An 18,472-nucleotide genomic window follows, 5' to 3' on the forward strand; every position below is an offset into this window, starting at 1 on the left:
TAAAAATGTCTGCAATGTTTACAAGTATGAATAAAATTCTTTGAAATTACAATCAGTGCATTAATCAGAAAGTCCAGATTTTTATCAATTAATAGTAATCAAATTTTTAATTGTATTCCAATTTAAAGGGTTAATGCTGATATTTTTCGATTTGAGCCAATTATGAAAAGAAGACCAAAACTTTTTTACATGAAAACATTCAAAGAAAAGATGTTCCACAATTTCTACATCATTTCCACAAAAGACAAAGATCACTATCCCAGTTAAAGCGAGAATGTAAAGAATGATTGGAAGGGTAAATATCATTAAACGGGAATGCTCAATCTGCACTAATTCTTAAAGGTGAAACCTCACATTAATGGATTACTCAACCGTCTCAACCTATTCTCTAAATCTTTACATTACATGAATCATAAGAATGTCCAGACATGGTGTAATTTATTTGATCTGTTTCAACTTTTGTAATAGACCCTTGTATTTATTGATTATTTTTTTAAGTCATATTAATAATAATAATAATCCATTTTATTTAAAACGCCTTTCAAGAAATCCAAGGACACTTTACAAAACAAAGGTTAAGGTTATATTTGTTTTCGTATTTGTTTTTTTGTTTACCTTTATCTCAGAGTTGATATTGTTTTTCTTTGACAGACATGCCATGGGTGATTGTTGAATATTTGCTTCAATTAAAAAATATATTTTTTGGTGCGTTCCCTGCGGGCGCCACAAGGGGTGCTCGGAGGCGCAGGGTTGGTGACCCCTGGTCTAAAGGATGGAACAGCCTACGGGATGGAACAGCCTAAAGGATGGAACAGCCTACGGGATGGAACAGCCTACGGGATGGAACAGCCTACGGGATGGAACAGCCTACGGGATGGAACAGCCTACGGGATGGAACAGCCTACGGGATGGAACAGCCTACGGGATGGAACAGTCTACAGGATGGAACAGTCTACAGGATGGAACAGTCTACAGGATGGAACAGTCTACAGGATGGAACAGTCTAAAGGATGGAACAGTTTAAAGGATGGAACAGTCTAAAGGATGGAACAGTCTAAAGGATGGAACAGTCTACAGGATGGAACAGTCTACAGGATGGAACAGTCTACAGGATGGAACAGTCTAAAGGATGGAACAGTCTACAGGATGGAACAGCCTACAGGATGGAACAGCCTACAGGATGGAACAGCCTACAGGATGGAACAGCCTACAGGATGGAACAGCCTACAGGATGGAACAGTCTGAAGGATGGAACAGCCTACAGGATGGAACAGTCAAAAGGATGGAACAGCCTACAGGATGGAACAGCCTACAGGATGGAACAGTCTAAAGGATGGAACAGCCTACAGGATGGAACAGCCTACAGGATGGAACAGTCTAGAGGATGGAACAGCCTACAGGATGGAACAGTCAAAAGGATGGAACAGCCTACAGGATGGAACAGCCTACAGGATGGAACAGTCTAAAGGATGGAACAGCCTACAGGATGGAACAGCCTACAGGATGGAACAGTCTAAAGGATGGAACAGCCTACAGGATGGAACAGTCTGAAGGATGGAACAGCCTACAGGATGGAACAGTCTAAAGGATGGAACAGCCTACAGGATGGAACAGCCTACAGGATGGAACAGTCTGAAGGATGGAACAGCCTACAGGATGGAACAGTCTAAAGGATGGAACAGCCTACAGGATGGAACAGCCTACAGGATGGAACAGTTTAAAGGATGGAACAGTCTAAAGGATGGAACAGTTTAAAGGATGGAACAGTTTAAAGGATGGAACAGTCTAAAGGATGGAACAGTTTAAAGGATGGAACAGTCTACAGGATGGAACAGTCTACAGGATGGAACAGCCTACAGGATGGAACAGTCTAAAGGATGGAACAGCCTACAGGATGGAACAGCCTACAGGATGGAACAGTCTGAAGGATGGAACAGCCTACAGGATGGAACAGTCTACAGGATGGAACAGTCTACAGGATGGAACAGTCTACAGGATGGAACAGTCTACAGGATGGAACAGTCTACAGGATGGAACAGTCTACAGGATGGAACAGTCTACAGGATGGAACAGTCTACAGGATGGAACAGCCTACAGGATGGAACAGCCTACAGGATGGAACAGCCTACAGGATGGAACAGCCTACAGGATGGAACAGCCTACAGGATGGAACAGCCTACAGGATGGAACAGCCTACAGGATGGAACAGCCTACAGGATGGAACAGTCTCAAGGATGGAACAGCCTACGGGATGGAACAGCCTACGGGATGGAACAGCCTACGGGATGGAACAGCCTACGGGATGGAACAGCCTACGGGATGGAACAGCCTACGGGATGGAACAGTCTACAGGATGGAACAGCCTACAGGATGGAACAGCCTACAGGATGGAACAGCCTACAGGATGGAACAGCTCTACAGGATGGAACAGTCTCAAGGATGGAACAGTCTACAGGATGGAACAGTTTAAAGGATGGAACAGTCTAAAGGATGGAACAGTCTAAAGGATGGAACAGTCTAAAGGATGGAACAGTCTAAAGGATGGAACAGTCTAAAGGATGGAACAGCCTACAGGATGGAACAGCCTACAGGATGGAACAGCCTACAGGATGGAACAGTCTAAAGGATGGAACAGCCTACAGGATGGAACAGTCTACAGGATGGAACAGCCTACAGGATGGAACAGCCTACAGGATGGAACAGCCTACAGGATGGAACACTCTCAAGGATGGAACAGTCTACAGGATGGAACAGTTTAAAGGATGGAACAGTCTACAGGATGGAACAGTCTAAAGGATGGAACAGTCTACAGGATGGAACAGCCTACAGGATGGAACAGCCTACAGGATGGAACAGTCTGAAGGATGGAACAGCCTACAGGATGGAACAGCCTACAGGATGGAACAGTCTAAAGGATGGAACAGTCTAAATGATGTGCTACAATTGAGCAACAGTATAAACCAGTTGAAGCAAAAACACAAGATCATAGTTTTCAGTAAATATAGTACTGAAAAAGGATGATGAATCTCATAGTTACACGGGTTTGTTGTTTGTGTAGTGCTAGTGTATATGAATGAGTTGCTGTGTTGTGTGTATTGTTTATTATTAGTCAGGATGATCGGGTTGCATGTTGAGGTCCCAGAGAAAGACTTATGGACAGGGAAAGTATAGGAATGGTAAATGTGGTACGTCTGTAAACATGTACGTGTTTGTGTGTAGATCTTTGTGTGTGTGTGGTGATGTAATGCCGGTGCTGATGCAGATTATACTGCATAAACTTCAGGTATATTGCTAGGTGCAGGATTGCAAAAGTTTTAACTTCTTCCTATTCCATTTCAAACTATATATTAATGTCATTTATTCTAAATTATAATTTATATAAAATGTTCCTTTGTTGTTTAAAATAAAGTTGAGTTTACAGTATTTAAGCTGTGATTGTCAGATAGAAAACAGGAAGTCCTCACCGTTCGTACATGACCACAGACCATCAGGCCCACGTTCTTGGTAAAAGTGTGCACCAGATCCAGGAGGGCAGGCCTGGAGTTGGGATAGCCGGTCATCACCAGACACTGGGGTCTACAAATACACAAAATCACACAGTGACAACTCCATCAGTCCGCTCACTCGCATGTTTTTCCCTCTGACACACAGAGGAGACTGGTTCACATCAAAGCAAAGGGATTTACTGGAAGGGATGGAAAGAGACGCAAAGGAGCTCAGAGGAGCACATGAGCCATTCTCTGGAGGGATCATCACATGCCTAATTATGCCCTTTAATCTCTTGATTCGTTCATTTCCATGGCAACAGTCAAAAATCGCCCGTCACAAGTCAGTCCTCAAAATCCACACTTTAGGAAGCCTGGACAGACTCAGCATTCACACCGTTCCAAAAACACCACACTTTTCTAATCCTGCTTTAAATAGTCTTCAAACTCCTCTGGAGCCGAGGATTTTTAATGATACCTTAGTTTCTGTCTTTACGGGAAAAATCCACAAGTTTTTAAACTCTTTTTTTAATGAAATTGTTCAGGTTATCCAGATGATTTTAGGAAAACTACAGGGTGAACCAAAAAAAAAACGGTTATATCGTCTGCAGGAAGAGTTCCTACGATTCAGTTCATGAGAAACGTTTGAAGATACCAGTCAATGTTCCCCAACAGTTTGGATGCATGGCCTCCAGGCCCCCACCTGAAGTTCTTGATGTGATCCTCCACTCCACTCAGGTGAAGCGTGTGGGTCAGGGCCTGGTGGTAGGTGAGAGCTTGAGTTGATGAGCCCCAGTTCACATCTGAAAGGAGACGGACGGGCATGCGGTCAAGTTTCTGAACTAGGTTCTGCTCAGTGGACCCCCCTGGGACCACTGATGGTCCAAATGAGAGGGATGGGGATGGAGGCGCGCATAAAAGCAACAGGTGGAGCTTGGAACAAAGATAGTTCCTCCGTACTCACTCAGCTTTTTGTAGCTGACGTAGATATAGAGACCCAGGACTATGACATTGGTGAGGAGGGCAGCCCACCAGTTGATGACGAACATCACCACACAGCACAGCATGGCTCCAGCAAGAGAGACCCACATGTTGTAGTATGTGAAGCTGGGACGCCACCCTGCAATGAGTCACACCATGACCACAAAGAGAACATCTTTGTACAGTAATGAAGTAGGAGATCGTCACATCGTGCACAAAGAGTGCTTTTCTTAAAAATGCATACGGCACTTATGATAAATGAGAAGATGCATCAGGTTACACACCAGTGGAGCATTTAAAGACAGAAAACAGATCTTTATTCTCATCATTAACGTGTTAAATGCATCAGACGTAGACGTGTTATTGCTGAAGTGAGGGAAATGGTTGGGTTTAGGTATGACTGTTAGCAGCCTGTTGGAACGACGAGCACATATCAATTACTAATGACCACAGCTAGTTAAGGTAAGCAGGAGTTTAGCAATGGGGCTTCATCGGCGTTCTAGGTTACCAGTGACCGGTCTAGACCACAGGACATAAACGGTACACTTCTTTGGCTGATGGAGGTGTTTTATATCCTTTGTGTTTCTTCAGACAAACAAATCCTTCAGCGAGACTCCATTTCTGCTGGCAACATTATATGTACCATTTAAGTCCATATGACCTGCTAGAAGAGTTAGAACCAGAAGAGAATCTGTACCTGCAGTTCTGCTCAAAAATAAGATTAAAAGAAGAAGAAAAAAATCAAAGAAAATCAATCACAAAAATCCCATTTAGTCACTAAATTATGACGTTCTTAGCTCCTGCATTCAATGTATCTACAGCTGGGAGACTGTACGGTTTATGAAAACAATCCGTTTATGAATGGAATGCATGATCACATTTCTATACTCGTGTACATAAACTCAACTCTACTACGTTTGGTATTTTAATCACTAAAAGCCCTCCTAAAGCTCTGCACAAAAAGCAAAGAAAACGGGTCACAGAATTTTGAAGGCAAAAGGTTCTCGTTCATTTGAGTGTTGATCTTACCTGGTGAATTCGCCAGAGAAGCGTGGAACACGGAGAAGTTGATCAGAGCATAGGACGCCAGGAAAAAGTTAGAGATGATTGGAGCAATAACGTTGAGTTTAGCTGAAAGGAGAAAGGCGGAGGGTCATGTGACCACAAGCTAGGTTCAGCTAAAGTCTGCTGATGGTAAACGTGTTCAAAGCAGTTCTGCAGATAACTGGTGTGTGCATCTGCACCAATAAGGATGAAGGCCAGAGCGATCCCAAAGGTCAGGATGTAGCCTCGCAGCGGCTCGTTGTTCTTTCCGTAGCCTTTGGCGAAAATTCCAATACCCGGGTAGATATTGTCCTTACACAGGGCCTGCAAGAAAGAAGAGTTTTACTGCTAACAGGCGTTTATATAGTCAGACGTGTCAGAGCTCAGGTTGCATCTTACCTGGAAAACTTTGGGAGCACTGACTAAGGAGGCCAGAGCCGAGGACAGTGTAGCCGAGAAGATTCCAGCAGAGATGATGGGTCCAAAACCAGAAACCACACTCATCACCTTCATAAAAGATGACATTCAGGGAGAACAGTGATTTTAACATTCTCAAACCTCCCACTCCGTGTTCATGCATACCTGGAAGTCATTGTGGAGCCCATAGCTGCACGAGTCCTTTCCTGCCTTGCAGCTGGAGAAGTCAAAGCCAAACTTGCACGAAATGTCGGTGCAGTTTTCCATGATGGAAGAACTGACGCGATGGGTAATGTTTCCTGTGGCGTCCCGCAAAATACAGGAACCTGGAGCCAGTTTAGAGATACGCAAGTTAATCCTATTAATGAAATGAATGAAATAAAGCTGTAAACAGACACAAGGCACCAGCACACCTGTTGACACGGCAACCCCCAGGTAGACTATTCCTGTGATTAATATAGCCAGAAGGGTTCCTTTAGGAATGGCCATCTGTGGGTCCTGCAAGAAACAAAGAAGAATGATCAGTAAATGCCCTGATGCCACTGAGCCACTCCATCTCTCAAAAGCTGGACTTTTTTTTGGTTGTTTACATTGAAGTCAGACTATTTACATAATCACAACATGTCCAATCATTGTGTATTTTTTTGGGTTATCAGATTTCTCAAGAAACCAAATAAGATGATCCAGCGTCCTTCATCAGAAAACTGAGTTATCACCTTCACCCATGTCTCCCCTCAAACGCTGATTTTTTTTGGTAAATGTATACTTAACCTCATCCAAGTTTATCTCATTTATTTTGTAGATCAGGGTTTTTTTATGACAGCATTTCTAAAGAAAGCTTGTAAATATCAGATCATCCGTTTTTAGTTTGCATCTTTGTGGGCGAGTAAAGCGGCTCGTAATGCTTCAGCACTTTGGTTTGTGGGAAACCAGCTTTACATTCGCAGCTGTAACTGGGTCTTCCCACTTCAACTATCTCACAGGGTGGTTAGCACGCCTTTAACCCGGATGAGTCCTAAGAGACAAAAACCAAATGTGCTCTTGAAAAAACTTCTTTTCCTAAAGTTTCTCTTTGTTGAATGCTTTTCTAGATAAGAACTAGGTTTGAAAGAGCCAAAGGCCATTGGGTACTTGAGTTTCTATGAACATACTAAATGTTTTTTATGTTCATTCATTGGTTCATTGTGTCCAATCTCGTTAGATGGACCAGATCTAGTCAGTTAACATGAACCGGCTCACTTTTGACAGTTTCTGAGCCCACTTATGGTTTTACATTGACTCTTAACCGACTCAGACTCTGGCTTTCACACTCCAGTGTGCATGTTTTACACTAAACTGATCCAAATGTTAGCTGGGAATGCATGTCTGTTGTTTTAGCTAACGATCACATAGATTATGTACGTTTTACAGCATTTACCAGCAGTCACAGATCCGTGCACAAACAGTCACACACTGCTGCCATGCAAGGCTCTGGGAGCAATCAGGGGTTCAATGTCTTGCCAAATGGCACAAGGAGACAAAGGATGGCAGAGTGAGAGTGAAACCAACAATCTTTTCCTCCATGGAAAAGTGCTGTACCACAGCGGCTTCAGGGTTTAGAAGTCTCTGCTTTTCCTTCTGGGTAAATGTAACTAAATCCATTTGAGCTGAAGTAATCCCCTCCTCTGTTTCCCATACAAGAACTGAATGAGTGAATAGTTTAGAACTAAGAAGAAGCAGGGCAGTTATAAATAAGTACAAAAATAACTGAACGGTTTACAGAAACGATTGCTAGTGATCCCATCCGCCTATTCTCAACCCCACTGTCAGTCCAACACATTTTCTGATCATTCTGAAAGCTGACTAAAGATACTGGTATCAGGATGCCGTATCAGACTACGGCCCAGAATGTCCCACCCAAACCTACTTGGTTCTGATACGGTTTACTTACAGCAAGATCTCCTGAAATGTTGGCGCCGGCTAGAATGCCAGTGGCAGCAGGGAAGAATATGGCAAACACAGAGAAAAATGTCTCGTCGCGAAAGTCCGGACCCATGTTCTCCCACATGATGGAAGCTGCGATGATGAGAACAGACATCAACTAATACATTTGTGCTCAAGCTTTTGTGCAAAAATGATGGGAGGTGCTAGCCTTGGATCATACCGTCATAGCCAAAGAATCCCTTAGCTTGCTTTGATTCGACAGGAATGAAGGATCCAATGAAGTAGTTGACAATCGCTGTGATCAGAACAACGAGCAGGAAAATCTGGGCCTAAAGGGGGGGAAGAACGTCTGTTAATGTTAGTTCATGCATGCAAGACAGTCTGGTGAACTCCTGAAGAATTTGGGACATCTTCTAAGGGAGCACCTGCAGCTGAACCGTTTACCATTACTTAAAATGCTGAGTATTAGGCCAGAAGGCCTGGGTCCCACTGACCCAACTGGGTCCCACTGACCCAACTGTTGATCCAAACCTACAATCTCCTGGTCTTTTGGTTGATCACTGTGCCACTGATTTGTGGCGGGAGATCCCCCCCCCCCCAATTCAAAGTGCACACCATTGTTGTTACTTTCTGGATGTTTTGTTTCCGTCTCCTCTTTGGTGGTTATAGTCCTGCTCCAGAAAGTAGACCCTCATTTCTGGTCTGCAGCAGAGTTTGGGTGAACTCACACACTTGGCAAATGAAGGGACTCTCTAGGGAAGACACTCTGGTGTAAACCAAACCGCTTTGTTTGAAAGCACCCAAAACGTTTTCAAGAACCACCTTCAGCTACGTTCACACACGATGGGGGCGGCCATTTTCAGTCAGTCAATCTACAGACGTGATCGGATTCCTGTAGCACGACTTCAGCATCAGGCACAGACGTTTGGCGGCAGAGCGTTTCAGGCGGTGCAGCAGAAATCCAGACGGATTCACTGAAATATCTGAACCTTGGTGAATATTTACGTCACACCAACCAACAGGAACTCCGCTTTGGTCCATGATGTGTTGAGGATGTAATCAGTGGGTGGAGGAGAATCTGATTGTTGTCCTGAACCGTTTGATGTTTTCCACATTTGTTTGGAGACAATAACAAAAAGGTCAACATTTTGTTCTTATATTCTTCCTCCTCAGACTAATGCGGGACAGCGAGTGGTCACATTAAGCCACAGAGTGAGGAAGGCAGCAGTCATTGAGACGCAGCTACTGCAGTCGATGGTGAAGCTCACCGAACTGGAAAGGTATCTGAATGATGTCATGAAGCATTACTAACACTTTTTGTAGAACTCTGCAAATCAATAAACCTGATCTCTAAACATCATCCGTGTCTTCCATGCATTGTAAACTCACTGGCCACTTTATTAGGTACACCTGTCCCACTATTTGTTAATTCCTAACCAGCCAATCACATGACAGCAACTCAACACATGTAGTCATGTATTCATGGTCCAGACCATCTGCTGCAGGTCAAACCAGCATCAGAATGAGAAAGAAAGGTGATTGAAGTGACTTTGAACGTGGTTGTTGGTTCCAGACGGGCTGGGATTTTCACCCACAACCATCTCTGGGGATTACAATTCACACAGACTCACCAACACTGGACCCTAGAAGATGGACAAACGCTGTCTGGTCTGATGAGTCTCCATTTCTGCTGCCACATTCAGATGGTAGGGTCAGAATTTGGCCTCAACAACATGAAAGCATGGATCCATCCTGCCTTGTACCAACGGTTCAGGCTGGTGGTGGTGGTGTCATGGTGTGGGGATGTTCTCTTAGTACCAGTTGAGTATGGTTCCAACGCCACAGCCTACCTGAGTATTGCTGCTAACCATGTCCATCCCTTCATGACCACAGTGGACCATCTTCTGATGCTACTTCCAGCAGGATAAGGCTCCATGTCAAAGAGCTGGAATCATCTCAGACTGGTTTCTAGAATATGACAATGAGTTCTCTGGACTCAAACGGCTCCACAGTCACCAGAACCCAATAGAGAACCTTTGGGGTGTGGTGGAACGGGAGACCAGCATCATGGATGTCAGAGGGGATCCAACCCGGTACTAGCAAGGTAGACCAGATAAAGTGGCTGTGAGTGTTCATGAGATCTACGGTCAATCCTTCCAGGTAACAGTGAGGCTGAAAATGTCAGTAGCTCCTCCCACACGTGGCAGGATTGTTGGGTTTTTAAACGTATTTTTGTACAAACGTTCAGCGGCGAATTCACTAAGCGTCTAAACAGAGGCAGAGACCACAGATTTGCCACGCGAATTGCGTTCAACGCGAACGCAGCATCACTGCGATGTTTGGGCCAGACGGGGTCATGTTAACTGGCAACGTGTCTGAGAGTAAACAGATTTTACCTTGGCTTCCCATTCCATTCCTGCCAAAGAAATGCCCAGGAGAAGAATGACTGTGAGGGTCCCAATGATCCGAATGTCATTGACCTCATTGGTCATGAGGGCATCAGCACCCTAAAGCAAAAACAAGAGTTTGTTCAGTCCAGTGAAAGTGTTGGCAGAGTGAAAAACGACGAAGAGACACTTACTTTGAGAAGTTCTACAACCGTTTCAGCAAAGCCCACCACATACATGGCAACAGCCACGGCATTAGCGAAGGCAAAGATCAGACCGATCGAACCTCCAAACTCTGGCCCTAAACTCCGGGAAATCAAATAATACGCTCCACCTGGACAAAGAAAAGATAAAAATGGGTTAATGTCACTGGGAAATTGGTTCTTTGGCTGCTGATGAAGCAGCTCTTTGAGAATAATATGACCTTTAACCTTTTTTACCTTGATTTGTTTAATTGGAGAAATTCTTAAACTTTCTTGTTCCTAAGAATATTTCTAATGTTGAAGCTACATCAAAAGGTTACAATTATAAACCATTTTAGACCATATTTTCTCATTTTTCTCCTGTAACTAGCTCTTTTCTGAGAAAATCTTCAGGATGTTTGAAAACAGATCTAATGAATTTATGTAGGGAGGTGGACAGCAAAACAAATATTAAAAAAATGATGGCTTGATAATTTTTACCCTAGGAACATGGAACCAGCATTGTTGCGTGTCTGAATTTTTGTTATGGGACTTTTATTATAAAACGTTGTATAAATAGACATCAGAGAGACTTAAATTTCTTCCAGGAAGAGAACAGCTGATCCAGCAGTTGGTGTCAATGATCAAGTCTGACATTTTGCCGCATACATCAGCAAATGTCCAAGCTTTTATACTCGTATTCTTTACCATTATGTTTAGAATGTGCTGATAGTGTGTCTGCACATTTAAATTAACATTTACATTAACCATTGTCGACGGAGAGAATTGCTAAAACATGTCGGGTGTCTCCTCCTTCAACAGAGTCCTCATGAATCTGTGCCAACAGTCGATGTTAATGGATGTAAAGTTTCAGCTCCTTTCAAACACCAATGCTCTGCTGGAGACCTAGGCATCGCCATTCTGGAGACGGGTTTCATGCGTACCTCCTCGAACAAATCCATTGGTGGCGATGGCTGAAGTGGAGAGACCGGTGATGGTGGTGACCACGGTAGCCATGAGGATGATCAGACAGGCGAAAGCTGAAAATCAAACACACGATATCAATACAAATATAGAAACACACAGCAGTTGTTGAAGAAGAAGTCTGTAACATTCAAGTGTCTCATCAGTTTTCTGACTGCCTCGAGAAAACGGAGTGGAACAGCCGCTAAGGCTTAGTAAACGGCGTCACCGTGTCACACTGAACTGAGACTTCGTGGTCAAACGTGAACGTTAGACGGCGAGTGTTCTGCACCAGATTGTCAGTAAATTTACAGAACTATGCTAAAGTTATAGGCAGGTGTGAGAAATGTTGAACCTTTTTAGAAGGTTTCAGTCTTTTATATTCATCAGTAGATAGAATGCAGTGAACGAAGAAAAGAGAATTTTCAAAACTTCTTCATACGAGACGATTTTGATTGATCAAACTAAACTCCGCCCTTTTATGCACTCATTTTCTCTCCGATTCTTTTACTAAACTGTCTTCAGTTGTTTAGTTTTTAATAATTAGTAGCAGAGAGTCAACAGAGTTAAGGGTCATTACTTCAGCCTTAAGATCGGCTGTAAACGGCTTTGTTTATTTTAGCAAAAGTACATCCATTCATACAATTAGGTTTAAGTATTTGTCAGATTCTTCAAGTTCTCTCTCTTAAAAAGAAGAGGTTGGTAAAGATCACTAGAAGTTCACTTTAACGGAGGCAGACAGGATGTTAAAAAGAATCAGGAATTCCCCATTGTTAAAGAATTGATGTGTGAAAATGTCCCACTGAGCGACAGGGCTGTCTGCAGCAGGTTGCAATGCAGCTGCTATTCTGGTCCATTCTCCCATGCAGATCTCCTCAAGGGCTGTGATGGTTTCAGGGCATCAAGGACTTTCCAAGGGCTCTCTGTTGGATTGAGGTCTGGAGATTGGCTAGAACACCCCAGAACCTTCAAGTGCTTTTTACTCCGTTGTTGCCCAGACGATATGTTTGACATCATTGTCTGCTGGAAGATCCAGACACGTTTCATTCCCAATGCTGTCAACGATGGGAAACCTTCGCTCATTGTTTAATCTTACATTGTCCTATTCATCCTTTTCCTAATATGGACTGTAAGTCCCAAAGCATGATGTGTCCACCCCCATGCTTCACAGTGGGAATGTAGTTCTTTTGATGCAACTCAGCATTATTTTCCTTCCAAACACGGCCAGTGGCGTTTCTACCAGAGACTTCCATTTTGGTCTCTTCTGACCACATGACCTTCTCCCAGTCCGGTCTCTGGAGAACTTTAGACCGGCCTGGACCTGGGCTGTTACCATAGTAACCTGCGTTCCTGTGGTCCCAGCTCTGTTCAGTTCACGGACCAGTTCCCCCGTGTAGTTCTGGGCCGTTTCCTCATGGTTTTCACGGCCATCTGAACCCAGCAGGTGAGACCTGGCGTGAGTCCCAGGTGGAGGGAGATCGTCGGTGATCTTGTGTTTCTTCCATTTTCTAATCATTTCTGCAACTCTTGATCTCTTCTGCTGCCGTTCATCTCAGTCTAGTTCAGGTCTACAGCCTTGTCCCTGGTGTCTTTTGACAGCTCTTTGGTCTGTTTAAGGGTGTGGACAGGTGTCTTTATACAGGTAACCAGTTCAAACAGGTGACATCAATACAGGTAACCAGTGGAGGACAAAGGAGCTTCTAACAGAAGAAACAGATCTGTGAAGGAAAATCTTGTGGTTTGTTGGAGATAAATAATTATCTTCTGTCCAATTATTTTAAAAAATCTATTTAAAAAAAGAAAAGATTTTGGACTCGACATCATGTCTGTAACAGTTAAAGTATGGTGAATATAATAAACCCTTTCATCTTTGTAAGTGCCATAAGAATCAGTGTCTAATTCATGTTTGTCACATGGCGCATATGTGAGCACCGAGTGCTTGTAAGAATTATACTGTTAGTTCTACGTTTAGCAGTTTAATAATAATAATAATAATTGATGCTTTATTCATCCCTCAATGGGGAAATTCTTCTCCGCATTTGACCCATCCCCTGGGGGAGCGGTGAGCTGCAGCCTAACCGCGCTCTGGAGGCAGTAGCGTTAAGGGTCTTGCCTAAGGGCCCTCACTGGGTGATGTTAATTGCTCACCATTGATATGGTAATTGACCAAGTACTATTGTTTATCCCCCTCCGGGAATCGAACCCTGGATTCCTGCATTGTAGCTTCTCACCTTACCAACCGAGCATAAACACATGGTGTAATAAACATTCTTCATAAGTATTTTAAAAAGTGCCAAAATATAAGCTTGTTATGCTTCTAATACAGTTTCTGCCTCATAAATAATATTTCATATTTTAAGATCATGTTAAAATCAAATGAAGGTCAAATTTATCTTAAGGCTCACACCAGCTGATTAGCTGCTGGTGACAGATCAGCAGTCATGACGGCGCATCGAGAAAATGATTCCGTGTTGACAGAGAGGAAATGGACATTAGACCCAATCACTGAAACGTAGGGTGAATTACTAAATACAGACTTAAAAAGCACTTCAAAACCTTATAAAGGGCTAAAGGCCAATAATCCCAAATACTTCTAAAGTTGAATTTTAACTGCTCACTTCAAAAATGGTAAAAAGAAGAAGAAAGGACGATGAGTTTTGATGGACAATGACTATCAAGGACTTTCATTAGTGAAAGACAGAAAAAGGTTCATTTCACAGACGGAACAGACTCCCAGTTTCAAGACATGGAATATTTTAAACCTACTTACCAATCCCAGCTTGACCTACAATCCAGGTCATGCGAATGAAGAGCATTACCCCCCAAATGTTTAACATGCAGCGCACCTGCAAAAACAAGCAGGTATTATTCAATACACATCAATGTGCAGACGATGCAGGTCACTGCAACATGTATGTGGAGCTACACGTCACAGAGAATAGGTTTAAGAACACGGTTAGCACAACACGTCCATGTTAAGGAATCATCCAAAACATGCAATCCAGAGAGCACACACATGCATGAACACACATGAACACACATACACATGCATGAACACACATGAACACACACACACATGCATGAACACACATGAACACACACACACATGCATGCATGAACACACACACACACACACACACACACACCCACCTTTGAATGAACACACACATGAACACACACACACATGAACACACACACTTTTGAATGAACACACACAAACATGCATAAAAACACACACATGAACACACATACACATGAACGCATTAACACACACACACACACACCCACCTTTGAATGAACACACACATGAACACACACACACATGAACACACACACTTTTGAATGAACACACACACATGCATAAAAACACACACATGAACACACACACACATGAACGCATTAACACACACACATCCACGCATAAACACACACACACATGCATGCATAAACACACACACACATGAACGCATTAACACACACACACACACCCACTTTTGAATGAACACACACACACACATGCACGCATAAACACACACACACATGCACGCATAAACACACACACACATGAACACACACACTTTTGAATGAACACACACACATGCATAAAAACACACACATGAACACACACACACACATGAACGCATTAACACACACACATCCACGCATAAACACACACACACATGCATGCATAAACACACACACACACACCCACTTTTGAATGAACACACACACACACATGAACACACATGCACGCATAAACACACACACACATGCACGCATAAACACACACACACATGAACACACACACTTTTGAATGAACACACACACATGCATAAAAACACACACATGAACACACACACACACATGAACGCATTAACACACACACATCCACGCATAAACACACACACACATGCATGCATAAACACACACACACACACCCACTTTTGAATGAACACACACACACACATGAACACACATGCACGCATAAACACACACACACATGCACGCATAAACACACACACACATGCACGCATAAACACACACACACATGAACACACACACTTTTGAATGAACACACACACATGCATAAAAACACACACATGAACGCATTAACACACACACACACACACACTTTTGAATGAACACACACACACACATGCACGCATAAACACACACACACATGCACGCATAAACACACACACACATGAACACACACACTTTTGAATGAACACACACACATGCATAAAAACACACACATGAACACACACACACATGAACGCATTAACACACACACATCCACGCATAAACACACACACACATGCATGCATAAACACACACACACACACCCACTTTTGAATGAACACACACACACACATGAACACACATGCACGCATAAACACACACACACATGCACGCATAAACACACACACACATGAACACACACACTTTTGAATGAACACACACACATGCATAAAAACACACACATTAGTTTTTTCCCAATGTAGATGGCAGATTCTTGCGTTGCGCTCTAATCTAACCTGGTTGCGCTTTTGCCTACCCCCCCCCCCTTCATGAAGGTTTTTTGGAAGCCAACACCATAAAAGTTCAGAGGCTTTTCTGGAGGTAATAAAGGAGCAGCTGGGTGTTGGTTTGTATCTCGGACACAGACATAACCGCCATCCGGCTGTAGGCCCGTCATTGAGCTTTACAGAGGCTGCAGTTCAGATGAACAAACCTGAAATGCCTCAACCATGTGAGCTGCTTCCAAGTCCTTCTCTGGCCTGAGTGTCAAATAGTTTCTCCTCATCCTAATGAGGTGACGACTTTTAGCCTGGATGCTAACAGAAGGTTTTTTTTCAATGTCTGGGATTTAGAAATAAAGAATGAGAATGAATGTGTGCAACATTCTGGCTTTGCAAACACAACCATTGTGTATTTACTGTGATTGTGTGTATGGGCCGCCGTGTCCCTCCACGTTTACCTGAGGTTGTGCGTTGTCTATCAGATTAGTGACTTATTCTCATCCGGAGCTCATCTTTATCCCACTGAAACCTCTTCTTAGGATTCAACGCTTTTCCTTTGATTCAAATAACGTATTGTAGAGCTCACATCATTAGGAGTTACTAAATAGATCAGACTATCCTAACACAGAAGAAAAATCCACACCACTAGGCTGACTCACCAGAACCCCTTTAATCCAGCCGAACTTGACCACTCCTTTAGGTTCAGCTGCTTCTTTAGCCGCAGCCTCCTCAGCCGGCGTCAGCTCGTCGCCGTTGGCAAAACCATCCTCAAACGGCTCCTACAAAGAGACAGGAAGGGTCCAATCAGCCGTGAAACTCATTCTGCCCATCGTAAACTGGTCCGTCTGGTAAACCAGCCCTGCGATGCTGGATCATCCAGTCCCAGCATGAGCCTCCAAACATTTCTGAAACAACCATCAGAAAAATCCAACTTCTGCTATTTTCACTTCAATCTGAATAGATTTTTAAAGAGGGGTTGTAAGCAAAGCGCAAATTTTCGCTCCGATCGTCGTTTGATCGCTTTTCAAAGTCGTTTTTAACAATGATGTCGTTTTAGACCAAACCCAAAAACGTCTTTTTAAGACAGTTTCAGCAGGAGTTCATCAGAAATTCACCTCTGAGTTGTGGGCGGGACTGTTGGTGCAAGGTTAAGCCTGCGCTCATTTCCCATCATCACTTTGTTTACACTCTCTCCTGCTAGCTTACAGCCCCTCACACCCCCAAGTTAACGGTGCAACAAAAACAGCAGCAACATCAGATCTGTCCATCCGTCCAGTTTAGATCCAGATTCCAGCTCAGACCAGGAAAAAGAAGACTGTCATGGATCTGTTTGTCTGCATCAGAAAGGGGCGGAGCTGGGAGACTTTGACCCCGCTAATTGTAGTTTCTACGCAATAACTACAATAACTACTACAATAACTATGCAATTTAAAACTTAGTTTTCTTTAAACATGTCCTCCATCATGAGAAAAATCTGAAGAAACTGGAGCTTTTTGGTAAGGCACATCAGCTCTATGTTGGTAGACTGAAAAATGAAGCATCCAACCAAAAGAACACTGTCCCTGCTGTGAAACATGGAGGAGGCTCAGTTCTGTTTGGGGCTGCTTTGCTGCATCTGGAACAGGGTGTCTGGAAGTTGTGAAGGTCGAATGAAATCTCCAGATGATCAAGGCATTCTGGGTAGAAATGTCCCTCAAGGCAATAAGCAGCAGAAAACTTTCATTGATTTGGTCTTGGTTGGGTAGTTAAGATCAAGTTGATGGAAAACGCATCCTGAATTTTACAAAAACAGTCAAATAGCTGCTTTTCTCAGGTGAGAGGTTTACGTAACGGAACTCTGTGCAGTGAAATTACATTTGGTGACATTTCTGTTTCTGACAGCACAAAGAGGGAAAGTTAAAGAGAGGACAATGAATGGAGTTCAAATGGTAAATGGCGTGTACGGCGCCTCTACCGTCCTCAAAGGCCCAAAGCGCTTTACCGTCACACACTGATGGCGGCTCCGCTGCCCAATACTGCCATCAAGGTGGGGTTGCCCAAGTGTCTTGCCCAAGGACACTTCTACATATGGATGGGCAAGGCGGGACTTGAACCTTCCGATCAAGGGTCGACCGCTGCAGCACAGCCACCCGTTAGTTTAGGATATGATCAATGATTTTTTGACATATCAGCTATTGAAGAATTCTAGTGTTAATAACCTTCTGTGCATAAAGCTAAACATAAAAAAGATTCAGACTTTGAAGATGATGTAGTGAGGCTGATGACAATCTAGTAAAATGAGATGAAACAGTGAAACATCTATAAGGAGTGACTATAAAACGCATTTCATGCTGCGATAAAAGCCCTCCCCGAGTGCCCCCCCTGCCCTTCAGCAGCAGGAGCAGCAATGAAGAGACAAATAAAGACTGTAACACAGATTTAACCATCTGGGTCCACCTAAGAGGAAGCAAAGGTAGGCCCTCTGCTGCCAAAAATGGTAAATGGCGTATACTTATATAGCGCCTTTCTTCCTACAAGGACAAAGCGCTTTACAGTCACACACACATTCACTCACACATTCACACACT

At 43.4% G+C, this 18,472-nt stretch overlaps 1 protein-coding gene across 2 annotated transcripts in view; it reads right to left on the reverse strand.

The window, feature by feature from the left end:
* The window catches only part of slc12a2 (solute carrier family 12 member 2), a 66,904-nt gene that overhangs the window by 35,692 nt on the left and 12,740 nt on the right, over window positions 1-18,472 (reverse strand). For both annotated transcript variants that reach the window (XM_023961198.1, XM_023961199.1), the window contains exons 2-16: window positions 16,565-16,684; window positions 14,153-14,228; window positions 11,364-11,459; window positions 10,432-10,571; window positions 10,247-10,357; window positions 8,071-8,179; window positions 7,858-7,982; window positions 6,341-6,425; window positions 6,093-6,253; window positions 5,910-6,017; window positions 5,711-5,834; window positions 5,496-5,597; window positions 4,450-4,605; window positions 4,189-4,288; window positions 3,465-3,576 (exon numbers count right to left, since the gene is read on the reverse strand). In XM_023961198.1, coding sequence (XP_023816966.1) covers window positions 3,465-3,576; window positions 4,189-4,288; window positions 4,450-4,605; window positions 5,496-5,597; window positions 5,711-5,834; window positions 5,910-6,017; window positions 6,093-6,253; window positions 6,341-6,425; window positions 7,858-7,982; window positions 8,071-8,179; window positions 10,247-10,357; window positions 10,432-10,571; window positions 11,364-11,459; window positions 14,153-14,228; window positions 16,565-16,684 — 1,725 coding nt within the window. The remainder of the gene's footprint in view (window positions 1-3,464; window positions 3,577-4,188; window positions 4,289-4,449; window positions 4,606-5,495; window positions 5,598-5,710; window positions 5,835-5,909; window positions 6,018-6,092; window positions 6,254-6,340; window positions 6,426-7,857; window positions 7,983-8,070; window positions 8,180-10,246; window positions 10,358-10,431; window positions 10,572-11,363; window positions 11,460-14,152; window positions 14,229-16,564; window positions 16,685-18,472) is intronic.

Source organism: Oryzias latipes, chromosome 12 (genome assembly GCF_002234675.1).
Source record: "Oryzias latipes chromosome 12, ASM223467v1".
NCBI classification, from domain to species: Eukaryota; Metazoa; Chordata; class Actinopteri; order Beloniformes; family Adrianichthyidae; genus Oryzias; species Oryzias latipes.